The sequence below is a fragment of the Malaclemys terrapin genome, chromosome 7, assembly GCF_027887155.1.
Source record: "Malaclemys terrapin pileata isolate rMalTer1 chromosome 7, rMalTer1.hap1, whole genome shotgun sequence".
NCBI lineage: Eukaryota > Metazoa > Chordata > Testudines > Emydidae > Malaclemys > Malaclemys terrapin.
The window spans coordinates 47,557,567-47,577,519 of record NC_071511.1 but is presented as its reverse complement, the minus strand read 5'-3'; the positions used below and the strand labels follow the sequence as shown (position 1 = coordinate 47,577,519).

General features: G+C 51.4%; 1 protein-coding gene across 3 annotated transcripts in view; it reads right to left on the bottom strand.

The window, feature by feature from the left end:
- Positions 1–19,953, bottom strand: part of TEX264 (testis expressed 264, ER-phagy receptor) — a 127,359-nt gene that overhangs the window by 27,337 nt on the left and 80,069 nt on the right. For all 3 annotated transcript variants that reach the window (XM_054034959.1, XM_054034957.1, XM_054034958.1), the window contains exon 5: positions 1,432–1,597. In XM_054034959.1, the coding sequence (XP_053890934.1) occupies positions 1,432–1,597 (166 nt within the window). The remainder of the gene's footprint in view (positions 1–1,431; positions 1,598–19,953) is intronic.

Here is a 19,953-nt window from a genome sequence, read left to right as displayed (position 1 = left end):
ATCCAAATAACGCTATTATAAGTAGGGCAGTAGCACCACAATAGTTCAAATTGAGACTAGCTTACTGTTTATTTGACATTGTAAGTACAACCATGTACTATGCAAGATGTGGCCTATATCCCAGGGGTCAAGTGGGTGACAAGATCAACACTTATTTCAATCTAAGGGATAGGAGGTGACTTGTTTGAAATCACGAGTAATTGCGTTATAGGCTCTGGGCCTTGCTGGAACTTAATGGATGTTGTTCCTTTAAAGAAACAAGATGCTTCAATTCCAGCTGCTCAGTGAATGGAGGGGTAAAATCACCAGCCTCCCCCTCCACCATGTCTGCTTTGTCCATATAGCACAGAGGTGCGGAAACTATTTGGCCTGAGGGCCACATCAGGGTTGCAAAACAGTATGGAGGGCTGGGTAGGGAAGGCTGTGCCCCCCGAAACAGCCTGCCCCCCACCCCTTATCTGCCCCCTCCCACTTCCCGCCCCCTGACTGCCCCCCTCAGAACTCCTGACCCATCCAACCCCCCCTGTTCCTTGTCCTGACCGCCCCTCCCGGACAGGGCCGGCTCTAGGTTTTTTGCCGCCCCAAGCAAAAAATTTGCCACCCCAAGCTCTGAGAGCGCAACTGCCCAAGCAAAAAAAAAAGCCGGAATGCCGCCCCTGGAATTGTGCCGCCCCAAGCACGTGCTTGCTTTGCTGGTGCCTGGAGCCGGTCCTGCCACCCCCCGGGACCCCACCCCCTATCCAACCCCCCTTCCCTGTCCCCTGACTGCCCCCTCCCGGGACCCCCTGCCCCTAACCGCCCCCCCGGGACCCCACCCCCTATCGGAATGCGGCCCTGCAAACATGAGCGGAGGACTCAGGAGGAGCAGGGGCAGCCACACAGTTGGAGAGAAGCGGTGGTTTCCCCTTCAAAGTGCCGCTTCTCTCCAGCCGGCTGTGCGGCTGACCAGTGCTCCTCCTGAGTCCTCCAGCCGCGTTCCCCGCGCTCACACCACCCGCCTGCTCCCCTGCCCCCACAGTGCAGCCCCTCTCCCCCCGCGGGGGGTGCGCCGGTGCTGAGCTGCCCGAGTGCCCGGCCCTGGGTCCCTCTGTTGTTGGGGGGCCCATGCCAGGGCACCCTGTGTTCACTGGTAAATCTGCCCTTGAGCCACGCTGCCTGGCCAGAGCTAGCCATGCCGCCGTGCTACCGGCACGGTGAGCTGAGGGCTGCAGGGGAGGGAGGACAGCAGGGGAGGGGTCGGGGCCGGCCAGGAGTTCATGGGCTGGGCAGGACAGCCTCACGGGCCGGATGTGGACCGTGGGCCATAGTTTGCTCACCTCTGATATAGCATCACTGCCTCAGAGGGTCTGGGGACACCTGCATCCAGTCAACCCTGGAAAGCACTGACTTCAACAGGAAAGCAAGAGAAACATGCATGTGCCCTATGGGTACCTGTGATATCTGTCTGTGCATCGTCTGCTTCTGCCGCTCTGCTCTTCCGCTCCATCTCTTTCATTTCTGGCACATAGAAGTCTCCTTGGCGTGCCAGGGGGCACACAAAATAGATGCGGTCTCCTTTGTAGATCTCCAGCCTGGGATGGGCGCACAGCTTCCTCTCCTGAAAGAGAGCACAGGCACACGTTAGCCATGCATCCCATCACTCTGCAAGCACCACGACATCACAGGGCCATCTCTCAATGTGATTCTCTTGACCAGCAGTTCCCAGTCAGTAACTTGTAACACTCAAGTGAGCTGTGACTATACTTCTAGCCTGGGTCCCAGGCCAAAGTCCAATCATTTGGACCATGTCCACCTCAGACACCAGGGCCTGAACCGGTGAGATGCTGAAAGGTGCTGACGCCCCTCAACTTGGCACTTAGATATCACAAGAGGTGCCTTAGAAATACCATGGACAGCATAGGGTAGAGGAGAGAGAAGATAGTCAAAGGAATAGAGGATGCTCATCTCATCACAGGACTGGGCTCCTGGAGTTACCACCCAAACCACTGTGCCCATTTCCACATTCTTCTCTCAAGCATCACAAGAGCATGCAAAGGACTGTGGGAGCCATCTAAGGAGAAGGACTTCAGTGAGTGGCTGCACAGGGAGACCATGGTTGAAAAGAGGCTGAGAATCTCTGCTCCGGACCCATAGAGAAGCCGCAAGGTTCAGAGCAGCCTATTCATCGTATAGTGCCCTACCTGTGCTCTTCTTGGGGTGGAATGGGGATGCATTCTACTCTGCACTGACAGTGAGTTGTGGCCCTGCAGCCGTGCAAATTTAACCCCAGAGCATTTCCAGTTAGATGACAAAATCAATCCTAGTTTTCAGTATGAGTATTTCAGAACCCGCTGATTCCTCAGAGGATAACCATCCATGGGGGCTAGTTATGGGGCAGGGCCAACCTTCACTGGCCCAGTGTCCTCAGCTGAGCAAAGATAGAGGATGCTGGATTTGGGGAGAATGCTGGATTCCCATGGGTTGCACAGCAGATCTTTCAAGTCAATCCCCAAATGACATTAGCTTGGATTTCATTAGGAGGCTTTCCCCAGCACTGCCAGTACACTGGGTTACACCACACCCTGCCAACCTACATCAGCACAGCTTAACACCTGATAAGCTGCTACCAATGTCAATGGAGCCCACCCCACCTACCCCATTCCCACAGTTGCATCTGTCCTATGCATAGAGGCTGTGTCATCACCAGGAAAAAAGGTGTATTTGTAACCCATGCTAAGCTAGCACATGTTACAATCCCAGTAAAGACAAGGCATGTTAGCTAGTCCAGGTAAACCCTCGGGCTTTAACCTGTGTAGCCTGTCCTGCCATGAAGTCAATGAAATGGAATCTCTTTGTGACAGCCAGCACCCAAAGGGTTAAAGCAATCTTTAGGAGGAAGAACAGGAGTACTTGTGGCACCTTAGAGACTAACAAATTTATTAGAGCATAAGCTTTCGTGGGCTACAACCCACTTCTTCGGATGCATCTTTAGGAGGAAGGGAAGCCAACGCAAATCAAACCCTCTTCAACAGGACAAGCTGAAACTTGTGAGGAGGCCTCAAGGATTCAGCTCCATGCCCGGCCGAGAACTGGCCCCCACTCCCACCAGCCTAGAGATGGGGTAAAATTAAATCCTGGTGTGAATCCCGCTGCATTTAATGGATTTGCCACAGGGATGAACCTGGGCCAGTATCTGTGTTTCACTCGCAGAGCACTGGGAAGTAGATGTTCCTCTGCTGTCGGTTACTGAAGCACTTGGTAACTGACACGAGCAAGGGGGCTCCATAGAGGCCCAGATGCTGCTTCGACCAGCGACCTGCCGAGCCTGAAAGTCCACCCCTCAGCATGGCTGTGAGAGTCCTCAGTGCTTCTTGGAGTGATTCAGATAATCCAGGAAAGACAGATCGAGCAGCTTCTTCCAAAAGTGCAAGGGAAGGGGAGTTTGAGGCTACTTCATGGGATTTCAGACAACTTTCCCACCCCCTCTGCTCCCCTCGCCCTTGGCCACAATCCCCCATCCCTCCCTCCTCACTAGCCCACTGTAAGGATTTCAGTGATCTGATAGGCCCAGCTCCGCCCCAGCTGCTGGAAGAGGCAGCTCGCTGAACCATGCCTTTCTGAACCCGCAGGTGCCAGCTGAGCTGGACTGGGGGCGGGAGGAGGGCACAAACAGGAGAAGACTCACACTGGTACCACACAGGATCAAACCAGCAAGGCTCAGGGGACTTGCGGGGATGGACTCCGCATTGAAAGAACAGCTGGACGCTTTGACTAACACCCACACCTCGCCCGCCCAGCAGCTGTGTTGCTTGACGTCTCCTACAGTTTTCCTGGTAGAGGGGGCTGACTGTTGATGGCAATGCTGCAATTTGGGGGTGGAGACGGCAGGCGGGTTGTTTTTTCTTTTAAAATAACTGGTAACTTTATTTTGGGATGCGTGGCACAGGCTCAAACCCATGTCCCCAAATAGCCTGATGCCGAGACAGCCTCTGCCAACTCACTGCAGCACGATCCCTGCTCCATAGCTGCAGGGCCTGGGAAACAGAAGAGATGAAGGACACAAGCTGCTTTAACAGAACAGCAAGAAAGGGGATGGTGCTGGAAAGGGGACTTTAAACAGCAAGAGGAGATAAAGGGATGAACAACGCAGGGGATGGGATGCAGAGACTCCTAAGTCACTAGCTTGTATCCACTGTACAGTCCTGATTGACAGCTGTGACCACAGGCAGTGTGCAGCGAGTTTGGGGGGTCTCAGTCTAGGCCCTAGCAGACAGGTTTCCGCCATCACTGCTGCCTCAAGAAGCCTCTCTGCTAAGCAAATGGGGCATGGAGAAGAAACTTCTTGACAGAATCTCTCTACAGCACTGTCACTGCCTCTCGTGGCTGGATTTTATCCCTCTCCCTCTGAAGCAGGGAGGTATCAACTCCCATTTTGTTGATGGGGAAAGCGAGACATGGGGAGGTTAAGTGACTTGCCCAGGGTCCCGCGGGGAGCATGTGGTGGAGCAAGAAACTGAACTCCGCTCTCCTGAGGCCAGCGCTCTGTCCACAAGTCCATCCTCTCTTCTGCTGCTCCATTAATCCCATGACAGTCACAAGCACGAAGGTAACATTTCTGTATTTGAATGATAGGAAGCAGAACGGCACACTAGATAGAGCAGACAACAGCCCCACCAGCTGTTGAAAACCTCTGCCTGGCCCGAAATCCCACACCTCCCAGGGAGGGCAGGTCTGGCAGCCTCGCCCCCGGCACGGGGTCATTATGAATAAACACTAATGTTTAAAGCCCGGAAGGTTCATGCCAAGGGGGCCATGCCTGTGTGAGTCTTTAGCCTTCTTGATTCCTGACCCGGAACTGGCTGCTTGGTCTAATAATGAAATGGGGGATACTGTGCAGGGCTCCCCAGCTGAGGAGCGGGAGGCTGAGCCAGGCTAGCAAAATAGGGGGTCAATAGCAACAGCAGGGCAATCTTTTTCAAACAATGATTCCTAGAGGAACTGCAGTGAAGCGAGGGACAGCGCATGAAGTCACTGCACAAACCCAGGTTAATGGTTTTTGCGTGGGTGCCCAACACAGGGGGTCCCCATTGTGTCCCATGGCCTGTACAGCATTTACAGCGCCACTCCCCACCCACAGCTAGAGCGCACAGGCCACATCTCCGCCACAGACACCTCGCCCCCCAGTATACACGCCCACATGGGTGCTCAGGGAGCTGGCACGAAGCATGTCCCAGGGCTGGAGATTCCCCCACACATCCCCTCTACAACTCACCCCACACCATGCAGCGGAACTGCGATACGCACAGAATCTTAGCTGTGTTGTCTAGGGGAGAGGGGCTCTGGGGGAAATGTTTGTTCTTCCCCCACAAGAGGCTTTAGACAGCCTTGGCTGCTGCTATGGGAGCTTTTCCTCCCACAGCTCTGCTGATCCATCTGTCTTGCTGGAGCACCCCCTGCAATTGCAGTCCTGGGAACCCACACGGTTCTGTCCTCAGTCTTGACTGCAGCAGCTCCTGCTACTCACATGCAGAGCTCCCTATGCCACTGGATCCTGCCCTGCAACCACTTCTAGTACTGCACAAAAGGAAATGGGAGTGAACGGGGTATGATATTAGCTCTGCAGGGAAATCTGCCTCAATCTGATTCATAAAACCAAGAGCTGAAGAACTTCCCTCGGCGCCTGAGCTAGTGAAATCACGGACCACACCACACAGCAAACGTCAGAAGCCACAGTGCCACTGCTGATGGCTACTGACTGCTGCCTTCCCCACTTTCACCCGCGGCAGCGGTACGGCAGCAGCCAACTCCCTGTCACCTCTCACTTAACAGCTGGCAAAAGTTCAACATCCTTCCAGGATGCTCCAAGGAAGCTGCCGGTTCAGACACTGCGTCAAAGCCATACTAAAAACAGCTCCAAGAGCAGGCTGCTTGCTATATGAGAGGCAGGTGTTATTCCAATTCTACAGAGAGGGAAACTGAGGCACCGAGAGGTTACAGACGACATTTTTCGGAAGGGTCTTGGGACACCTAAGGCCTGATTTGTAGAAGTATGGTACACCCAAGACTCAAGATGAAGCCAGGGGATTCTCTGGGTGCTCAGCACCTCTGAAAAACCAGGCCCCAAATATTTCAGGTTGGGCCTCTGAAAATTAATCCAAAATTCAATGGCCACTCTGGAAACGTTGGTGTTACACTTTTTGTGCCTCAGTTTCCCCATCAGTAAAATGGAGATAATGGAGGAAATCAATTTCTTGTCCCAATCTCGTTTATCTGTTGCAGGAGAGCCGAAACCAGTCCTTCTAACATAATGTTGCTATCCGTGGAGCAGGCAATATCTGTCATGATTCAGTGGAGTGTACCACTGTAAAGAAATCACATTTCTGACAAGGAGACTGGTCCCTTCGAGACGTTAGAGGGAACACAGACAACTTTCCAATCCATCTGAAGCATCTACAGCTCTTACTTGAAGGCAGGTGAAACAGTATCAAACACAGATCAAGAACGGTATTAAATAAAAAGGGTTGGGTTGTTTTTAAAAGCAGACCAGAGATAGCTCACATCTCTCTTGGTTTTTTAAAATGACAAACCAAACAAGAACCTTCCTTGCTGTTGTGCCCCTTGGGCCTTTAACTCAACTGTTACCAGCCCATCAGGAAACCGAAGCTCAATAAGTTATTTTAGGTTATTGCAACAAAGCCTGCAGAAGACGTGTCCAACTGGCACTCCAGCACCAAGAGTGGGCACCAAAACAACGAAACGGGATTTCAAACAGGAGGCACACAACAAGGAGACGTTCCCAGGGCATCTGCATTGGAGAGTCTATGCTCAGGCTCATCATCTGCCCCAACACATCCAAAGCCAATGTTCTGCTCCCGCCCCCATGATTTAACACTACCCATCCCAGTATTTATACTATGCCCATCACCAGGATATCAGAATGCTTAATGTATATAAAAGGTCAACACAAGTTCATAGTCTTTTCTCCTCTTCACATTCAGAAAAGGATAGGGCTGGCTAGAATTTAGCTTCTCTTGCTGCATATTGTCCCCCCACATGTAAAGAAAGACAGAGTAGAGGAGTTCCTGTATTTTTATGTAGTAATGTATGTCACCACAATAATGTTTACTGGCAGGCTATGAAACAGACGTGACTCTTGCCTGTGGTCCTGCAGGCAGGCAGGTTTGTGGTCATCCTCATCTCTCATGGAAGGCCACTGAACAGCCATGGCTCTGCCTCCAGCTCCTGCCAGCCTTTCCCGATCCAGTAAGAATTGCATTGCACTTGATGACTGCAGGTCTCTCAGGAGCTTGTGGTCATGAAGGAGAAGCAGTCTCTGAGATAGTTCATACGACCTAATAAGAGCTCTGAAGACCAAACCTAGGACTTTGAACTAACTTCGACATCCTATGGAGCCAACTCATGGGTCACTTTGACCAGGTTGTGCCAGGATGGGATGAAGTCTCTTGGCCAGCTTGAGGGGGAAGAGGATAGTTGTGGGTATTTGGTCACCTAGAATCTGGGAGGAGGCCAGAAGAACTCTTAGGTTGCATATTGTGTTGACACTAGTGTGGCAAATGCCTTCTGTTGAGAGTGATGGTTTGGCTTTTGGTTAGCTCTCAAGTGCTTCTCTCTAGCCAATAGCATCACTTCTTTCTTCCCTGGGTTTAATTTTAGCTAACTGCTCCTCATCTAAGATCAGACCTCATTCAAGCACCAAGTAGGGTCAGACGGGCAGGATTTGGAATGGACATTGGCAACACATCTCGAAGAACAACAGTTACGAGAGGTAGGTAAGCTGTGGTGACTTATGAAATGGCTTTGTACGCTCAATGTAGAATGCTAGGGCACGCCTAACGTCCAGGGAATGGAACATGCGTTCTCTGTTACTGGCATGGGGCTTAGTGAAGAACACAGGTAAAAATACGTCTTGGTTCACATGAAACTGGGAGACTACCTTTGCCAGAAACGCAGGGTGAGGGCGTAGCTGCACCTTGTCTTTATAAAAGACCATATAGGGTGGCTTGGAAGTCAGCGCTCTGAGCTCGGATAGCCTTCTGGCCAAGGTTATGGCCACCAGAAAGGCCACCTTCCAGGAAAGGCAGGACAGAGGGCAGGTTGTCATGGGCTCAAAAGAGGACCCCCATGAGCGTGGACAGGACCAGGCTGAGGTCCCACTGGGGCCGTCATACCTGGGGAGTCTTTCCTCGGTGCCGGGACATCCTGCACCGAGGCCGGGGCACTGCACACCGATGATGCCGGTGCCACTTCTGGTCCTGGCTGTGGGCAGAGGGCCGACTCCTTCAGGAGGCGCTTCAAACGATATGCCTACTCTCTCTTAGTCCTGGGTCTAAAGCTCCTGCAAATTGGGCACTTATCTGTCTGATGGCCCTCTCCTAAACACTTGAGACAGGCAGCGTGCAGATTGCCTGTGGGCATAGGTTTCGCACACCTCTCGCATGCCTTAACCCCCTGTGACGGAGGCATGCCCCCATGCCTGGGGAAACTAGGGTGGGGGGGGGAAGCCCCCCGAAGCAAGTCCAACTAATTACAAACTACTATATAACCAACTAACAACTTAGAAAAGGGAACCACTAGGTAGGTACTTACGACTGCAAGAGACTGAGCTGCTCCAACGACCATCACTGATGGTAAGAAGGAACTGAGCAGGCGGTGAGTTGGCAGTGACCTATATACACTGCCATAAAGGCGCCACTCTAGGGGTCTCCACAGCCGACCCAACGGGTACTGCTAGGGGGAAAACCTTCCGACAATTGTGCACGCAGCGCGCGTGCACCTATTAGAATGCACATCAGCAACCACTCGAAGAAAAATTGGTGTTGCAATAGGCCATGCTGCAAAGTTTGAATCCAAACCCAAGAAAGGCCTTTAGTTTCATGTACGTAGCTTATGTCCTAGGTTAGGCAATGACACATATCTCTAACAGGCCGCTGTCCACGCTGTTCCCGTTCTACAGATAAATGGAAAACATCAGTCGCCGGGGTGTCCATCCAGCATCTGCCAGTGATATGAAATTCACTTTAAAGAAAGTCAGAAGACATGACATGTGAAATGGCCACAGGACGAATGGCTTTGGGAGGGGAATACTGGATACAGTGCATTGGCTACACTTCCTTGGGAATTTTCACACTCCCCCAGAACAGTAGGTACAGACATCAGATGTACTCACTATTCACTGGTATTCGTGGAATGCCACTGCCTCCTTCAGAATAGCCAGTAGACTTAGTGTCTTCTTCCAGAGCTCCAGAACATATCCTCGAAACATTCACATAATGGGAAGAAACTCTAGAGAAATCAGAGATTGGGAGAGTGGGACTGTTTGTGGAATGCGGTGAGCAAATCACTTAATTTCTCATTGCTTTGATCTTGAGCAAATCACTTAAATTTTTCTGTGCTTCAGTTTTCCCATCAGTAAGGTGGGGATAATGATACTTCCTATCCCATTGCTGGGTTGGGGGTCTCTGCTCACTTGGTCTCCCTGAAGACCCCAGAAGTTCAGGAGCCAAACACAGCTGAGATGAGCCAAGCAGAGGGGATGGAACAGAAGCAGCCAGATACACAGAGTCCTCCCTTGGACTCCGGACAATTTAAACCTTCATATGGACACCAAAGATGTATTTTAGCCTGGGCAATCAGATGACTAAAGGACAGATGGCTAATTGAACTCAGCCCTGTGGCTCACAAAGAGCTGGAAGGAAGTCATCTCCTCAGTTGTATTGGTTCGCTAGTTGCAAAAGAGAGGACTCCAGGATTCCAGTCTGGTTCCTTTTGGGAAAATACTGATACTCTTGTACACTTGTTGCTCCTGCCTCTCTACTTGGAAGAGGCCTGGACTTTCCCACCTCTTCCTCCAGTGTTTGCAGCCATTCCCAAGTACGTGGAGAGTCACAGCCACAACCTTTAGGATGCATCCAAACTAGGGAGAAGAAAAAAACACCCATCTTGACACTGGCGATTCCATGCCGCTCAGCTCATCTCAGGAACAGGGCTGTTAATGAGGTTCCCAAACCTTCCGCAGCAACTGGCTTCTAAATTAGAGGTAAAAGAGGATTACCTGCTGGTTGCCACACCAATCGGGTCTGCTGGGGGATCCACAGCTTTTAAGCAGCCTCAAATCTTCGGAAGATTAGGCCAAATGGAGACACAACAATATGCCGCATTGTTCAGTGCTTCCCACCAGGGAGCTCCGTTCCTCCTTAGGATCTTTGCTCAAAGGGAAGCGGAGCTGCTTTTTGACAACCCAAACGGGGAGAAAGGAAAAACAAGGAGCTTAGGGACTGAGCCTGCTAGGCTGCTTTCTCAGACCCTGCAGGGGCTGCTCTAGGCACTGGGTAAACCAACACCAATGAACACCCTTTAGCCCTACACATGTCCCCCACCTAGGATTTACAGATCTCATAACAGAAGGCCCTAAGAATGCCCCCATAGCAGAATATACAGCATACATCTTTTGATAGCCAAGGGATTCTTCACAGGACATAGAGCATCCTACACAGCAAAACATACAGAGCCAAAACCATACGGAAAGCCCTCCAAAGAACCACTAGTCTCACGTCCATCTCCAATTTATCCCTGCAAAGACTCGCATGCAAGCGTTTGCACCTAAAAGACTGCATGCGAGCACGCACACACACACACACACATACTCAGAGACAGGTATTTAAAATGAGCTCACTATATGCCCAACTACCTAATTAGTGGGTACAAACTAAAAAGCTGACTACGGATTATTGGATATATCCAGAGCATGGGGGGCGGGGGGAGGGCGGTCAGAAGAGGATTGCTAGACCTAGAAGAACTTTTGGAAATACTGAACCAAATGCTCAGCTTATGTAAATTGGTGTAGCTCAATGTAGCTGCACCTATTTACATCAACCGTAGGGAGGAGGCTGCAGTACTGAAGATAGAGATGAGGAGGACCTGGGTAAGAGTGTTAGTTGTGCAGAAAGAGAGAAGAGGTGAGCTCTTCAACATATTCTGAAGGAAAAAACAGCAAGATGCAGACATCACCTGGACATAACCGAAGTGGAAGGAGTTGAGGAAGACCCTCATGTTTCAGGCTTGATCGGTGGCAAGTTCAACAGTTGCAGAGAATGGGGAGAGTGGTAAGAGTTTTGAAAGAAAGATCAGAAGTTCAGTTTTGGCCATGTTAAGTTTTAGCTAATAGTGAGAAACCCAAGAGGAAATGTCCAAGAGACAAGCTGAGAGGTGAGATTGGATGGCAGTAGACAGGTCAAGAATGGAGCAATAGACACAGGAGTCCTCAGCAAAGAGAAAGTAACTGAAGCTGTGTGAGTGGGTGAAATCACTCAGAGAGATGACATAGAGAGAGAAAAGAGAAGGGGCCAAGGACAGAGCCCTGTGCTGGATCCCCAGAAAAAGCTGGAAAGGAGAGGAAGAGAACAAACCAAGAGATGCTGCAGGAATGGCCAGAAAAGCACAATGGAAGAAGAACCAGGAGAAGACAGTATCAAAGCTGAAGGAGGCCATGATTTCAAGCAGGAGAATGTGATAAACCATGTCAAAAGCAGCAAGGTTGCAGAGGATGAGGCTGGAGTAGAGGCCCAGTTATTTGGCTAGGAAGAGGCATCTGGAAAGCATGGTGAGAGGAATTTCAATGGAGCAGGGAGGGCAGAAAGCTGGACTGAAGGGGATCAAGGATGAAATTGAAGGATAGAAGCTCTAGGCCACGGCTGTAAAGTGCTCACCCAATCAGTGTAGAAGGAGAGGAGGAAAGAGAGATTAATTAGTAGCTAGAGGGGCAGGTGAGGTCAAGGGTAATTTCTGGAGGGGAAAGAGGCACAGGACAGTCTGTAGTTAAAGAGGAGAATGAGGGAGGGGTAAGAGGGAGGGGTGAGGGGAAGCAGGAGGTGGGAGGGGAGGGGATCTCTTGGCCAGATTGAGGAGTCAGATGAAGGGAGCAGGGGGACAACTTCAATGTCAGTACAGAGGAGACGGGGAAAAGAAGAGAGATCACAGCCCAGCCCATCAATCTTCTCTGTGAAGAAGCTGGTGAGATTGTGTGCAGAGGGAGAAAATTTCAGGAGGGAGTCAAAGGCGGCAAATAAGCAATGTGGATTGTGGGTTTGGAATCCATTGAGGGTGAAATAATATTGCTTGTCAAGCAACACAGCAGAAGCAAAAGAGGAGAGAATACATTTGTGGCATCGAAAGTCCACATGGGACTTTCTCCAGAGAGGCTCAGTGGAGAGAAGAAGAATCAGGGGTTGGAGCAAGTGAGGGTGGGGAGTTAGTGATACCAACTTTAAAATGGGAGAGAAGGGGGTAGAACGGGGTGGGCAAACTACGGCATGGGGAGTTGCATCCAGCCCTCCAGATGTTTTAATCCGGCCCTCGAGCTCCAGCTGGAAAGCGGGGTCTGGGGCTTGCCCCGCTCTGGTGCTCCAGCCGGGAAGCGGGGTCTGGGGCTTGCCCCGCTCTGGTGCTCCAGCCGGGAAGCGGGGTCTGGATGCCCCACTACGCATAGGGGCAGCTAGGGGGCTCCGCATGCTGCCCCCGCCCCAAGCACCGCCCCTGCGGACAGGGCAGTGCGCAGAGCCGCCTGGCCGCGCCTCCGCATAGGAGCCGGAGAGGGGACATACCACTGCTTCTTGGAGCTGCTTGAGGTAAGCGCTACCCAGAGCCTGAACTCCTGACCCCTCCTGCGCCCCAACCACCTGTCCCAGCCCTGATCCCCCTCCTGCCCTCCAAACCCCTCGGTCCCAGCCCGGAGCACCCTCCTGAACCCCCAATCCCTCATGCCCAGCCCCACCCCAGAGCCCTCCCCCGCACACCCCAACCCCCTGCCCCAGCCCATAGCCTCCTCCCACACCCTGAACGCCTCATTTCTTGTCCCACCCCAGAGCCCGCACCCCCAGCCGGAACCCTCACCCCCTCCTGCACCCCAACTCCCAATTCCGTGAGCATTCATGGCCCGCCATACAATTTCCATACCCAGATGTGGCCTTCGGACCAAAAAATTTGCCCACCCCTGGGGTAGAAGGTCAAGGAGAGAGTGGAGGGATCCATCAGCTTAGAAAAGAGAGCAGAGTAGGGAAGTGAGTAGTAGAGAAGTTATGGTCAGTGTTGGATTGGAGGTGCAGAGATGGGAAGAAGGGGGCAGGTGGGCAATGTTAGAGGAGATGAGATGGAGCTAAGGCATGGAGAGCCTGAAGAAGAACTAGTGTATGGTGAAGACAAGGTTGCCTGAGTGGCTGTTTTGATGAATGGGAGATCTGACCCAGCTCTGAAGGCAAATGAAGAGGTGAGGGTGAGAAGGCAGAGACAGGTAAGGATTACAGTTGGGGACTGTACAGTATCTGAGAGTGGGAAGGCCAAAAAGCTAACAAAAAACCCTGTCTCCTTTAAGGCCCCCAAACCAAGCCCAGCTGGCAGAGTTCCTAGTTCTCTTACTGTTCTAGGAGACAACCTGGCTTTTTCCCTTTCCCTTAGCCACCAGGTTGGGGAAAGAGCAGCTTAACCAGTTCATAAGGCTCAGACTTCAGAGTCTTGAGTCAGAGCAACCAAACTTATAGTCAGAAATCAAAGTCAGGCTAATGTCCTGGAGCTGAGGTGGCACACAACCTGTAGCAGCCAGTGTGGCTTCTGGTCTCTTCTCTCTTGCTCAGCTTCCTTTTCCTGTTTATATAGAGACACCCAGCCCCAAGACAGCAAAGGGTGCTCCTTGATTGTGCCCAGCTGCTTTGGCACAGAGCTCCAGATTGTCCCTCAAAGGAGCAGTCCATTCTTTTTAATGGCGAGAGTAATTAACCATCGGAACAATTTACCAAGGGCCATGGTGGATTCTCCCATCACTACCTGTGTTTAAATCAAGACTAGATATGTTTCTGAAAGCTCTGCTCTAGGAATTATTGTGGGGAAGGTGTCTGGCCTGTGCTATACAGGAGGTCAGACTAGATGATCACAGTGCTCCCTTCTGGCCTTAGTATCTATGAAACCCTGCCACAGAGATTTCAAGGAGACGAGGTGGGGGAGGAGAGATAAATACTAATATCAGAGAGCAAGGTAGATAGAAAGGAGTCAGAGGAACAGTGGATGACTGCTCTATGGAGGGGCAGAGAACACAGTGCGATTGAGTGTGACTCAGCGAGAAGAATGAGTGGGAAGGAGGTGGTAGAAGGGATTGGAAATAACAGGAGAAACCCAACACTCTCACTAATGCTCTTTGGGGATGATTCAGGGCAAGAAGTGTGAGAGAACAAGAGGTCAATGCAAGATACAGCAGCTGTGAGGCAGTGCCCAACTGGGGGATCCAGGTTTCCTTGCGAGCAGAGCTATGATAGGAGTAAGACATGAAGCGGTCATGGATGGGCTAGATGGAATGAGCATTCCAGATGGAGAAGGAGGAGGGGAGGAGGTAAAGGGAATTATGGGGATGGGAGTGCAGTTATCAAGGAACAGGATGGGGGCACGTTGTGGAGTTGGTGCCAGGGAAGGAGGAAACAAGAGTAGAGGAGTCAGAACTGATGGGGTGTTCAAAGGGATGAGGAGATGAAGGTGACAGAAGATGTGGGAAAGAAGGAGACAATGAGGGGAAAAAAAAAAAAAAAAAAGGAGTGTAGTGAGCATGGTTGGAAGCAGTGGCCAATCATGGTGGAGCTAGCTGAGAAGTAAATCTGTGGCAAAGGACACCATGAGTTGATTAGGGAGAGAAACAGTTAGGAGAGAGGGATGCAGTTAATCAGATCAAACTGTAGAGCAGGCTTGAAGGCAAAAAAATAAATGCACAGTGAATTAGCAATGGCTCAATAATGCAGTAAATCAATGGGGAAGTTAAGCAAGCCACAGATTTAGCAACAGATTAGTGAGGCCATCAGTTAATTGTGCAGCTAATCAATGAATGGTGTGACAAGGTAGGGGAAGAGTCTGCTAAGCAAGGCACTTGGGTCACTGACTCATTCTGGTGTGAACTGAGCAACACAGAAAAGAGCTTAGCAGGATGGAAGTGTGGTGATGTCAGCAGGGGGCAGGCTTCAGGCTATGAAGGGGCAGCAGGAGGAACAGAGGCACAGAGAAGTGGAGCCCAAGGTCACACAGCATGTCCATGGCAAAGCCAACCAGAGATCCTTTAGCAGCCGACTCCCTGCCCTGTGTTTCAGCCACAAGACCGTCCTTGCTAAGCACGGTTGACAGTCCCACTTATGAGCCGGATGGGATGAAGAGAAGCTGTAGCTCGCATCTGCTCACAGGCCGGCAGATGAGAACAGACATAGATGTCAGCATCGGAGGAGGGCGGATGATTTGCGAAGGAAAAGACAGAGCCTATAGCTAACTCAGATCTCCAGGATCAGTCAGGCATCCCCACTTAGTGGGGAAGTGGATTCTCCTCAGAGGGCCCTGTGCTGGTGAGGGGCGGCCTCCCATGCTCTCCTATCCCCCACTCCCAGTTAATGAGTAAGCTTTGTGGTTCTGTGGCTGCTGCCCAGCTCTGCTTTTCCAGATGGTCTAAAGGGCAGCTAAAAAAGAACACAAGCAGGCTGGCCAGCTGCCCCACAGCTGGTGCCCATGGATTGACACAATGGCATTTTCCCTCTTAAAGGCCAAGTGAGTCCCATCAGCCAGCCCAGCATCATCTGCCTGTTTGTGCCACCTGCTTGCTGAGAGCCAAGACTGCAGCTGGGTTCTACTCCTCAGACTGTAGCCACTTCGGGGCAGGGTCCTGTCTTCTTCTAGTAATTGAGGACAGGTCCCTGGCTGTGGGAGAGTCATTCCAGGTCTTAGTAGGAATCGAGCAGGAAAGGGAGGAGTGCCCCGGCCTTGTAGAAAGAGCTCATAATTGAAAACCACCACCATAATAGTGATGTCTGAGAGAGCGCAGTTATGATCTCTAGGACCAACTGATAATGCCACGATCACAGTGGCATGATGCAGGGAACGGGAGGCTGATACAACGCAAGTGAAGGTACCGCCAGGAACATACCCATGTCAGGGAAAAGCCTTCCTAGAGCACGCCACTGAGTGGGTTAAAAGCAACTCTCTGGGTCTGCAAAAGGACCAATGTACCGAGCAAAAGCAAATCAGGTTTGGTCTGAATAGCAAGAGCCATAAATGATGGATAGATGGGCAGACAGATAACAGATACAACACAGCAGATAGATTGACGGGGACAGCTGATAGATGAATAAATGGACGCTGCAGACTGAAAGGGGGAGAGGCAGAGCCTGACAATTTCCCATCTTCATTCTTGGCAGCAAGAGCTATTTTTTTAAAGACACAAAGTGCCTCTGACAAACCACACCCCACGCAAGCACGGCTCTTGCCCAGCACTTGCCCGACGCTAACAGGCCTCCCTTCAGTCCAAAGGGTGGCGATTCAGAGCAATGCCAGCACCCATAGACGCCATGAAGCTCCATACAGCAAGAATGAGCACCTAGCCCACTAACCAAAGAACTTGCTGGGAGCACAAACACTGAAAGGATGGCATAATAAGCACTGAGACCTCAGAGGGCAGAACTGAGACAGCTCATAGGTCCCTCCATCGCCACTAGCACTTTGTGCTTGTGTCCTAGCCACACCGGCGAGAAAGGCAGTAACTGAAATGGACCCTACCAGGCCTGACTGTTACATACACTGCTCCGGACGTGCAAAAGGGCCCTAAGTGGCTGGAAATGTCACTACAGTGCAAAGAGGCAAAGAAGAATCAGGCCCACAGTCATCAGAACCTCTGCCTCCCCAAAGGGAATAGTCCAGAGCCAAATGGACAGACAGAGACAGGCAGGCAGAGGGACATTACACTCAGCCATTCAAACACTGGCTGTAGGAGCCACAGAAGGGCTTATTCCCCACCCCCAAAACTTCACCCTGGAGCTCAAAGTGCCTCAGCTGCCAAACTCTGCCCCTTGGGGGCCAGGGAGGGAAACCTTTTGTCTCTTCAATCCAACTCCATATCACCCCAGGCTTCCCCAGCTCAGCAGCTGGTCTGTCTTCACTTCGGAGGCCTTCTTAATTGCTCATACAAGGGACTGATCTAATTAAAATTTAATTTACGGCGCAACCTGAAGTCATTAAAATACAAGCTGAATCCTGTCAAAATTAAAAAAGCAGGAAATGACTTGTTAATGCCGCATGCTGCCCCTTGAAGTTTGTTGGGAAACAGAAAGAGAACCAGGGCATGCAGGGATGGGCTTAGCCACGCTTGTCTGCTTGGAAATTCAAATGCATTTGCTTTATCTCCCAGCACTGCAAGAACCCACCGTTTGTCAGAAGACCAGCAAGGAACAGCCTCATGGCTTGGTTTGCCGCACCAACCTTCAATGATAGGCAGGCCTGCGTTCCCCACGTGCTCAAAAGGTCTGTCACTCTGACCCCAGCCTCTGCCCAGAAGGAAGAGGATTCAGGCTTTATACTCATTTAAGCCTAGATTCCCCCAAACAGCTCCATGAATGGACCCAGCCAAGAGGCACCACTTCTGGGCTGAGAGGGGAATCTAGCTTTCCAGATCCAGCCAATTGTAGGCATCTGCTCCTTGGGAGAACCATTTGGTTGATGGTGCAGAATTGTACATGTGCAAGACCCGTTCAACCTCCCACTGAACCAGAACCAGGAGCCCAATGTGGCAGGGTTTAAGAACTTGCAGTTCTAGTCTCCATTCAGGGCAGGCTCTTATCCCAACCCATCATCACAGTAGCTGAGCTTCTCTCATCTCTTATCTTTCATTAAGCTTGAGACGTATACACACCTGGGACTAAACCCTGCAGTCCTTACTTTGAGGGAAACTCCACTGGCTTCAATGGGATGTTGGCCTGAAGAGGAGCAGCCAGATTCAGGCCACAAAGAATGAAGGGGAAGAGATGAGCTAAGAGGAGGGGCAGAGATGACAGAAGGTACATGAGGGGAAAGTTACAGATTCAATAGGATGCTTGTCACTTTCCTCGAGCTGATGGTTCTGGTGCCTTCCGGCAACACGCATGCTTGTTTATAAAGCTGAAACATTATTGGAAAACCATCAGGGGAGTAAGAGACCAATCATCCTGGCAGATGCTCCCTCCACAACCTGGCCCTCAGACACACAGCAAACATCTCTGCTTCCGGACAAGGGCACACACGCAGTGTACCTGCTTTTCCACAGTAGCAGCACGAACAGCACAAGTCTAGGTTTGAAACATTAACGTGCCACAGACCCCTAATGGTTCCCTTTGGACTGAGGGCGAGCCATATTGATTGCCACAAGGTTAAAGGAGAGCTTTGACATCTCAGGGCACTGCACATGAGGAGCCTTTCACTGCCAGGTCTCCAGTTTAAATCCAGCTAATGTCAGTAGGGGCTGAAATGTGTTACCCTCTGATGGCTGTTCTGTCTACTGGGAACTGGCCTGAACCCCTCACAAGCCACCGGTTTCCCCCATCACAAGAACCCTTACCAGCAGTGCAGATGCTGCCAACCTTTGCTGGCAGGCTCAGGAAAGAAGCCTGGGACTGAATTCCCTTGTGGCACACTGGCAATGGGCAGCACGGGGGAAGTTTGCACCGCAGCGGCCCATGATGCGCCTGTTCCACGAATAGAGGACTTCAGCCTCTAGCATTGCTCATCTGTCTCTTTCCCCAGCATTTAATACAACTTTCAAAGCAAACCCAAGACATCTGCCTTCCAGAACATATATGGAGGGCAAACCACATGCCAGAATTGGGAGAGAGGGCTTCCCAATCCAACCCATTCACTGAAGCCATGCACCAGGCTCCTTTCATATTAGTGGGAATGGAGAGAGATGCATGGCAGAAAATTAGGTACCCCTCCAGCCTGCACTGCAGTGAGTAGCCCTCAACAGAACCCTCGCAGTACACATCACATAGCCAGTCAGAACCAAGAAACACCATATAATCCTAGTCGCTAGAATCTTAACCCCCTCCCCCACCGCTCCCATCAGTCCTAATTAGCCAGGGACCCCTCTCCCACAGAATATGTTACAGCAAACCACCCAGGAAGACAAATGGTCTAGTGGTTTGGGTGCTAGCCCAGGACTGGGGAGACCTGGAGGGGAGGGATAGCTCAGTGGTTTGAGCACTGACCTGCTAAACCCAGGGTTGTGAGTTCCATCCTTGCAGGGGCCACTTGGGGATCTGGGGCAAAATCAGTAGTTGGTCCTGCTAGTGAAGGCAGGGGGCTGGACTCAATGACCTTTCAAGGTCCCTTCCAGTTCTAGGAGATGGGATATCTCCATTTATTATTATTATTACTACCCAGGTTAAATTCCCTCCTCTGCCACAGACCCTGGGCTTGTCACTCAGCCTCTCTGTGCCTCAGCTGCCCATCTGTACAATTGGGATCATAGCACAGATGTGGTCTGAGGGTAAATACATCCAAGTTGGGAGGTGCTCAGATGCTCCAGTGCTAGAGACCAGATGAGGGCCATAGGTAGACATAAATTCCAGTACCTCATAGGGCCTTTTCATCACCCACATCCCTTCGATGCTAGAGTAGCAAATCCTTCCCCCTCAGCACTTGCCCCAGAGTTCCAGGAATGGAGTCAGGGCACCCCTGGTTAAGGGAGAGAGTGCAACAGGGCTCCTGCAACCTGTGGTATGCTGCAGAAAGGGTGAGGAGATTCCTTGCAACTCCCCTGCTCACAGCCTGATGACCCATACCATGCACTGGAGATCAGGGCTTGGCCCTTACAGAATAGAAAATGACACCAGGGCCCCAGTGAATGCCCACACAGAGCTCCAGGTGGAAAATGGGCCCTGGCCTGACTGAGCTGCCACTTTTGCAGTTCCCCAAATCTGGGGCTGGGTCAGCCCCTGGCACTAGAGCAGCCTCAGGGTTGCTTTAATTTACACCCATCTGCCCACAGCCCCAAGAGGCCATTCAAGTAGCCAGGAAGAGCTAGAATGCAGAGGCACTCCAGACACACCCCTTTCCCACTGCCTTTACTAGGATAAGGTGAGAGGGTGTGGCATGGCTCCTTTATACCAGTTCTATGCCAGCCTGGGACCTTGCTCA